The following is a 9419-nucleotide window of genomic DNA, read 5'->3' as shown; positions in this document are numbered from 1 at the left end:
GTCTGGGACGGCCTGGCCTCCGTGTGATAAATGCTATCTGTCCTCGCGACGCGGACTCATGATAAATAAGGACTTTATGAGCCCTACTCTCTGTGAGAATGAGACATCTGCAAGCATAAAATGTCTCAACACCGTCCATGTAGATTTAAGGTCTTAGCTTGTGCTTTGAATAATGTCCATAACTACTGAATACAGAGCCGGTATATGGCATGTGCTATGATGGATGAAGTTCTGAGTTATAGCGTATTATTCCCTCTCTAAAACCCTGATGTGGAATCGTCATGGGAAGGCATTGTCATTTCATGGGAAGGCATTGTGAAGTCATGTGAATATCATTTCCGTCACCCTGTCATTTCTAACCGTGTTTTGTTGTTGTGTTGTGGTTTTTTGTTTCTTTTTCACATACCACACCCCCCTGGACTATGCGCTCTCCCGTAGTCCCCACGTCATTCCAACTAGGACACAAGCGCGGGCTACTGTGGCCAGAGGTTACCCATACGTGCTACGACCTGGACCCAGCTTTTCACCCTTTTCTGATAGGCCAATTCCACTGAAAATTGACCTTTTGTCACGTCCACAACGCCAATGAAATGCCTTGGTAGTTGTATGATGTGAATTATAACATTAATTACCGTACCGTCACATTTTATTGGCGTTATGGACATGACAAAATAATACATTTTCTGTGGAAATGCTCTATACTCCAATCACCGATACAGGAGTTGACACCCTTCTGATCCAGGACCTGCTGATAGGGGTAACTATCTGCCCAGCAACCAAGCACAGTAGATGGGGGTGGTGGGGTGGTGGTGTGGTGGGGGGCACGTTGCTCCATTGCACTGCTCATGGGTAGCGAGACGCATGGGGGCCACTACAGCGGACATGCTCTACATGGCTGGGGGAAGAAAGGGGGAAAAGGACGCCACATACCTTAAAATCTGGAGAGAGAGAGAGAGGGAGAGAGAGAGAGATGGAGAGAGAGAGGGAGAGAGAGAGAGGGAGGGAAAACCAAAGGAGATCATGAATTATACTGTATGTCGTTAAAGCTGTACCTCTGGTGCGGATAAACACGTGCATGACAGTGTGAGAAACAGTACTCGTTTTCCCCACCAGACTTCAAACAGGAAGCTACACCAGGCGTGTAACTCAAGCGCTCCGTTCACTTTGCGTCTGCCGCAACAACAATAACCTTCCACTATAATAAATGGAAGTAGCCACAACAGATGTGATAGCTGCACATATGTCTGAAAAAAAAAAAAAAATAGACCAGTCTAAGATTTTACGTTCTGCGAACAGAACACTTCAGTTACGGGCCCGGTGTAGCTTCCCTGTAAGTTAATTTTTTTTTTTTTTTTTTTTTTCAATATATATATGTAGTAAAATAAACGTATAACACCACTGAGTCAGTGATTCAGAGAGGAGTGCCCACCTCTCACGCCTCCGCAGACGTCCCCATAGCTGTTGTACTGAGTGAGCTCTGTAGACTGCGGCTGGAGGAGGAATGCAAGTGAAACACAAGTCAGTGACACACACACACGCGCACGCACGCGCACGCACGCACGCACGCACGCACGCACGCACGCACGCACGCACGCACGCACGCACGCACGCACGCACGCACGCACGCACGCACGCACGCACGCACGCACGCACGCACGCACGCACGCACGCACGCACGCACGCACGCACGCACGCACGCACGCACGCACGCACGCACGCACGCACGCACACACACACACACACACACACACACACACACACACACACACACACACACACACACACACACACACACACACACACACACACACACACACACACACACACACACACACACACACACACACACACACACACACACACACACACACACACACACACACACACACACACACACACACACCACACCACAGAAAGCCAATGACTGTGACAAAGAACAGCACAAACAGAACAGCAGGCTTTCCCTGATGAGGACCTAACCTAATGGCCCTGATGGAAGAAGGAAGAAATCAATGTATTAGTCTCTCTCTCTCTCTCTCTCTCTCACACACACACACACACACACACACACACACACACACACACACACAAACACACATACACACACACAATCACAATCTCCTACCCGGTGCATGCCGTTTCGTCCGTACCCAGGCAGTGACGAGGTCTTGGTGGTTGGCGAGCATGGATCTGCAGAGGGACAAAGCAGTTCTAACTTCACCAGACACACAAATAGTACAGATGTCTCTGACATGCATAATGAGTTTCGGTCGTTGTTGTTGTTGTTTGCTGTTCACAAGAATTGAACCTCAACTGATATCCATTTGAGGACTGTTAGTAAGTAACATAGGGTGGCTAATCAGTTCAAAACTTGGGCATTCCCCCTAACCTCAGTACACTTAGAATGTATCTACTCTGTACCACAGTGCCCTCCATGGACTATGGAGTCAGGAAAACCCTGGCACTGTGCTGCATATCGGCATCCATGGAAACCATTCTTATTATCTTAATTAAGGCTTAATAACCTCCGCCAAGGAGTTTACGGGGTTTGTTTGTCTGTTTGTCTGTTTGTTAGCAAGAAAGTTCAAAGTTCAAAGCTCAAGTTATGGATAGATTTTGACGGTTATGTTTTCACTTGGCGGAGGTCTGCGCTCTCTGAGTACTTTTCTAGTTAAGCAATGTACTACTGGCTAAGCATCTTTTAATTCATGGAAACTTTTTGTTGTAGGAGTCACAAGTGGAGATCATCCACCATCAACCACCAACCCTCACCCACCCATGCATGCGCAGCATTACAGTAGGTTGCTCTACCTGCGGTGCAGTTGGAGAACTGCTGGTTGTAGCGAGGGGTGGTGTAGCTGTATCTCTCCCTGTTCAGCTCCCGCTCCATCTCCTCCTTCAGGATGAGCTTGCCCAGGCCAGACTGGATCTGCCATGGAGAAAAAAGCACAAACAGCATAGTTCAGCCAGCATCCAATTATATTATTCAGTCCACTGTCTATTTTGATAAGACCTACTTAAACAGAGCTAGACCTACTTTTACTGTACTGTATAACCTGATTGATACAGTGTAATAAATTCACATTAAATTTTCGGTCATTCTTATCCAGTGTTTTGAAACCAGAAGAGTTACAAAAAGAAAACATTTACTGAAAAATACACAGCAAAAATACACAGCTTTGACAGTTAATATAAATCATTTCTACACAGAACAGGAAGCTAAATCCTCCTAGGAGTTCAGACAAGGTAAAAGCAGCAAGTAAAATCTCTTCACCCAGTGGGAGCTTCTGTTGTTACACAGTCACACCCTTGAGGTTGCCTGATGAGGAGTAATTAGTTTGACATCTGGTGTCTCGTGGGTTAATGATAACTGTCTCATGTGTGTCTGCGTTTAGCTGCTACCGCTTTGTTTGGGTTAATTTCCCTGTCGTCCAGGTAACAGTCTGTTTTGTCTGTGAAGCTGGTTTAGTTTACATCTACATGTGTTGTGTTATTGGCTGTGCAGCAGGAGAATGTGTTTTCAGCATGTCTGTCTGTATGTGTGTGTGTGTGTGTGTGTGTGTGTGTGAGATTGTGGGTGGGTGCAGGAGAGAGTACTGTAACTGCTTATCTCGGACCTTGCTGAGATGCTCTTCCTGAATCTGTCTGCGTTTCAGCATCTCCTCCTCTTCGTCGTCTCGTGAACGACTCCGCCCATCTGATCCTGATCCTGCCACGGGATCGGTGAGAAACTGTCACTCAAACTCACACTCAAACTCATTACTCATTAGCCTAGGCCTAGGCAACAAGAGCTCCACGGTGGAAAACATCAATCCGAATGTCCACATAAACATCACATATTAGACAATAAAAAACAATGACGGAAACGACAGATTGATGAGGTGACATGATAATCAGTTTGAAGTCACTTCCATTTCTATCCAGAAAATATACTGTAACCCATTAATTGAATTTATTTAGCTGCAACTCTCCATCATCTATTATAGATACATAACTACATCTGATGTATTTTCATATTCATATTAAAAGATTATAAGATTATTGTCTTTGTTCCAGTTCATATTACATGATTTCACCACATATTGCATTTACCCTAAAGCCTCTACAGTCTACAGCATCATGCACCCTACCGTGTCTACCAGATGTGTAAAAATCCTGCTACATTTTTGTTCCAACCATTCACTTAATCAGCTGATTCTAATTAGCACAACTCTTCAGAAAGGTAGATCAACTAATTAGTGAAATCACCTGAGTTAAGTGCACAGGCAGAACTAAATCATGGGTTTCATCAGGTCCCTTTCCACAGGTGTATACAATCAAGCACCAAGATTATCAATGCAGACTGCATGGTCCTTGATTAACCCACCTGAGGAAAGGGACCTGATGAAACCCACGAATACATGGCAGGACTTTTACTCTCTGAAGCCAGATTTTACATCTCTGGCGTCTACTGTATGTCAACCAACAAACCTCACTACTTCTACTACAATCTGAACACAAACGACAACTACCACTAAAGGATGACTACCACTAGATCTGGCATCTCTACATTTACACCAGACTATCACTACAGTAATTTGAGTCCACGCGTCGGCTGAGTGGTATCAGTGAGCGATTGCTCTGGCCTGCCGTTGGCTCTGCCAGCTGTTCTGGGGAAGCAGTGGGAGGGGGCCTACCTAGGGCGGCCAGGGAGGGAGGGCAGGGCCAGTAGTCAGTCTCAATCTTTGGCGTTTCGTTGGCCCGCGGGGCATGGGCAGCGGGGAACTTGGCCGATTTGATGATGTCTTCGGAGGACTTGCTTTGGGCTGCCATGGCAGCTGGATCTGGATTGGTGTTTTGAGGGGGCAACTTGGGAGTCAGTGATTGGCTGACAAGAGCCCGAACGGCGATAGGCGGTAAGGCAGAACTGGCCAATCACGAATGCAACGCCTGACATTCCAGATGCTCCATTAAATCTGGAGCGGCATGATTGATTGCGAAGGCAATTTGTAAAGATTAACTGCATAAATTAAGCCTGGCCTATTAGCTCTTATGGCTATCTGTTAAAAGGGGCACAGCAGACTAGGAATGTCAAGGACGTTTGCACTTTATTGGCCACCACCGCACTATACAAAGGCATAGGAAGATACACTACCGAAGGTAAGGTAGTGTAAAGGTTGTTGAGGAGAAGTTGTTGTTTTCATTCATATTAGAGTTATGGCAAACTGGTTGTAGTGGTGTTATTGAAAAGAATTTGAACAGAAGATAGAGAAAGCAGTAATATCGGTTGCTTTAACTGAAGTGTTGATACAAAGATACAGCTTTTGCAGTGAGGAACATAAAAAAGCCATATGCCACTTGATGAAAGTCGGATTATAAAGCTTTAGAGAAAGTATTGGAAAGTATTTGAAAGTGGTTGAATCGGTAGGCATAAATTATGCTATGTTATAAATATGGACATACTATTAGAGCTATCAAATAGTATATTCTAGGTTGTTGAGAAGATTTATTCCTGGTTAGTGATCGAGTCATGTTTAGAGTTCAAAACATGCAAAGAGGCGGTTGGTAAGGCATTCGTAGATTTTAGCCATTTAGTTTGAGGTTTCTTTTAAGTGTTTTAGAGGCAGACAGCAATCAAAAGTGCAGAACAAGCTCAGAGTTGTTGTGTTAGCGCAGAATGACTTCAAACATGTACTTACACACGAGCAAACGATGACCATGGAGCATGAGTCACAACCACAAGGTTAATGGGTAGGATGGAGCAACAGAAACATGACCAAAAACACACAAACAAAATTAACCACACAATGGTCAATGAGCCCAACCTCCCCATACACAGAAGTAGACATACAAACACATTAAAATTGTCAATTGCACCAATTGTTACTGACAAGTACTCATTAGTTGCTTTAATTAACAAATTAGTATAGAAAATGCAAAGTTTAGTACCTTTAGATGCAACTCGAACACTTTCAAAATAAAACAACTTGGCTAAAGATACTATGTACTGCATACAGCAGTACGATCTGCTACTGAGGAGGATTCATTCATTCATTGGTACCAATTCATTGTTACCTCTAAAGTTGTGAGGAGGTGCTTTTATCACTAGTAGTATACAGAGTTTGTCACAAAGGAGGAATCTGCACTTACTGATAAAATGGGACAGGGTATATTTGGGCACAGTCTGCATTATGGACATCTCATTTGCACGAATAAATGACTCAAAAGGCATACTGCACACACCAACACCAACAAGTAGTGTGTAGTTACTTTAGTTACTAAAGTCTGTATCTGAAATCCAAATGTGTTACTTTTGAGTGCAAATGAAGTATCCATAGCACCAGACGTGCCCATCCAAAAGCAGCAGCAGAGAGGTTAGAGACCGGAACAGTAGTATGATGCGAAAGGGTCACACCACACAGGGTAAGAGTCTGGGGGCAGGCATACCATGCTGTTTGTAGATTGGAGGCTTCCTGTACATGTTCATTCCTTGTTCTAGAAATCAACGAGAAAGAAAAAAAAAACACACAAGGTCCCTCAGTGGAGCTAGAGCAAGAGCTGGGTGTGCTGATGGATGGTGGGAGAGATGGACTGGGCAGCCAGAGGTGAACTGGGCCAGAACTTTAAAAAAAAAAAAAAAAACACACACACACACATGGGTCGAGATGACGATTAGGTCCAGAATAAAACCACATGGAGAGAGAACTCAAGAAGGACAGAAATACCTTGGAATGCATGGCTGTAATGGCGACCATACTTGTCAAAGTGTGCTTAGTCGAATGGGGGTAGGGAGAAGAATCCCAAATGAACCCTCTTCCCCAATCATAAAGAAAGTAAATAATGAAATAGATAGAAATGACGGAGGGGGCGGGAAAATGGAAAACAGAGATAAAAGAGAAAGACAATGAGAAAAGAAAGACAGCAAGAAGAGGAAAAGAGAGGAGACAGAGAGGAGAAAAAGAGAACAGAGAGAACTGGAGATGAGGGGCCCACTCCAACTTCAGCTCCTACCTGGGATGTGGAAATGTTTGGGGGTCAATGGGTGTGTCGGAGTGGCCGGACGAGAGGAGAGGGGGGAACTCCGGCCGCTGGACGGCTCAGTGCCTCCAAAAAAGAAGAGGAGGGAGAAAGGAAGAAAGAAAGAAAGAAAGAAGGAAAAGACAGAGCAGTAGAGGAAAGAGGGAGGAAGGGAGCAAGAAAGTCAAGAGAAGAGGAAAGGCAGACAAAGGAAAGAAAGAAGAGAGAAGAATGCTGGAATAAATCCTGGTTAAAAAAGCCGCTCAAAAGAAGAAGAGAGATGGACAAACAGAAGAGGGCTGGAAACGGAAGGAGGGGAGGATGGACAGATGGGAAAGCCTGGCCCTCCGGCAGACGGAGGAGTGGGAAGACAGGAGACGCTGAGAGGGGGCGGGGTCATGGGTGACAGGACGTGTGACGTGACGTGAGACAACGTGTGGCGGTGTTTTGGTGGACGCATGTATATATGTGCAATTTGGTGGTCGTTCTGGTGGGGGGACATGTACAGGAAAGTGTCATGCAGATTACATTAACACCAAATGCATTCCACTACAGCTGTCCAAACGGGTACACTCACAAATTATCACGTAGGACTGAATTTGTCGAGGGGCTGTTGTTAATTGTCATTCCAGAAGTGGAGTTACCCACACAAGAGACAACAACATGCTGAACGCATTCCAGAAATGTTAGAGCCCGATAGACACACACACATACGGTTGGCATACAGTTGTGGAGAGAAATGAACAAAGATACACACAGGACAGATGGGGTACAGCGAAAAAGAGAGACACACACACGCACACACACACAAACGAACACATACACACACACACACACACATATGTGTTCTGATCCAGGCTTTCAGCATGCCTTGGCACTGCAACGGGCAACCAGAAGCAATCCCAATACACACACAGAGAGAGAGAGCGAGAGTGAGAGAGAGAGAGAGAGAAAGAGAGAAAGAGAGAAAGAGAGAGAAAGGAAGTGTGACAGCCATGAAGCCAAGACATACCTATGCAGAAAGATTCTGTAAGAGGAGAGAGGGGAGAAGGTGCGCATCAAAAGAATAGCATCAAGTGAACGTACAAAGTTGAGTTACATTTATTAACACAAGGTGGCCATTTTGTAAGAGGCAATAGCTTCTGCAGAAACTTTGTCTTACATGATCACAGGGTGATTGTTTTACGGAAAGGCTCATCTGGGGGAGGTTTTTCATAAGCATGGGGAGGGAGGGAGGGGTGGGGTGGGCTGGGGTCCCTTACCTTTGTTATGGGGGAGGAAGTGATGTCGAAAAGGGGAAGTGGGGCGGGTGTCATTGGGACCGGAGCGCAAAGAAGAACAGAGTTTCAGCATTCCTGCCAGCAGCTCGGACGAAGAGAGCAGGGGGAAGAGAGAGAGAGGAGAGGAACACAGAAAGAGAGGGAGAGAAAGAGAGGGAAGAACAGGAAAAAAGGAGGAGGAATAGGAAGAACAGACACAAGGAGGCAAGGACAGAGCATGAACAGAAGGGTAAAAACGCATCACATGGGCAGAAAAAAGAGGTGGACAGCTCCACAGAGAGGGTCTACTGAGGGGGTCAGGCCAGGAGAAAGTAACAGGGGACAAAAACAGAGACGGAGATATGGCCATCCTTGGTCTTTGATGTGGCTGCCCAGTCGGCAAAGCGGCAAGCTTTGACCCGACCTGCTCAAAGGGCACAAACTCACCTGGTCTGTGGAAGTGCTGGGGCGAGCGCGACACGGTGGGCGTGTAGCTGTGCCGGTTATACACTGGCGACCCGATAGAGCCCTGACTGGTCGATCGCTGCATGATACGTTCCCTCATATCATAGCAACCCTGTGACAGACAAACCGAACATCCAATCACTTGTCAGTCACGTACTGTAAATCAGTGTGCCGATGCAAATGTCAACTGAAACACGGCTTTTTACCCAAACACAAGCAAATTAACACTGTGCAGCACTGTGACCGTGAACTACATATTGAAAGCAATTGCATACATACATAGAATAGTTTTGGATAATCATAGCTGTAGGGGTACTGCTGTTTGCACTAATGGTTGTACACTGGGAGGGCAGTTTTAATAGACAAGGGCCGGGTTTCCCAGATTCGTTTAGAAGCTCTTAAGTGGTAAGAACGTTCTAAGAACGCTCCAAAGAAGTTCTTAGCACTTAAGAGCTTCTAAACGAATCTGGGAAACGCGGCCCAGGTAAAAAAAGACATGGTGTGCTACAAAGCAGGTTTCTAACCTCGGCAGAGGGGGTGGGAGACAACGTCCTGGGAGACTGCAACAAAAACAGGGAAATACAGACGCCGTCAAACCCTACAGGACCAAACATGACTACACCAAAGCGTTAGCGGAGGAGAAGCTATAGGCGATGGAGAGGAGGATGACTTGGCAAAAGAGTTCTGAGACGCAGGACG

General features: G+C 45.7%; 1 protein-coding gene across 1 annotated transcript in view; it reads right to left on the bottom strand.

Moving 5' to 3' along the window:
* Positions 1-887: 887 nt before the first annotated feature.
* The window catches only part of ablim1b (actin binding LIM protein 1b), a 67021-nt gene continuing 58489 nt past the window's right edge, over positions 888-9419 (bottom strand). Inside the window, 10 exon segments of the mRNA XM_062525739.1 lie at positions 888-895; positions 1430-1490; positions 2126-2190; positions 2812-2929; positions 3618-3709; positions 4677-4823; positions 8009-8023; positions 8259-8351; positions 8703-8832; positions 9245-9280. Of these exon segments, the coding sequence (XP_062381723.1) occupies positions 888-895; positions 1430-1490; positions 2126-2190; positions 2812-2929; positions 3618-3709; positions 4677-4823; positions 8009-8023; positions 8259-8351; positions 8703-8832; positions 9245-9280 (765 nt within the window).

The sequence above is a fragment of the Sardina pilchardus genome, chromosome 22, assembly GCF_963854185.1.
Source record: "Sardina pilchardus chromosome 22, fSarPil1.1, whole genome shotgun sequence".
Taxonomy (NCBI): domain Eukaryota; kingdom Metazoa; phylum Chordata; class Actinopteri; order Clupeiformes; family Clupeidae; genus Sardina; species Sardina pilchardus.
The sequence above is the reverse complement of the archived record's forward strand: the minus strand, read 5'-3'. Positions and strand labels throughout refer to the sequence as shown.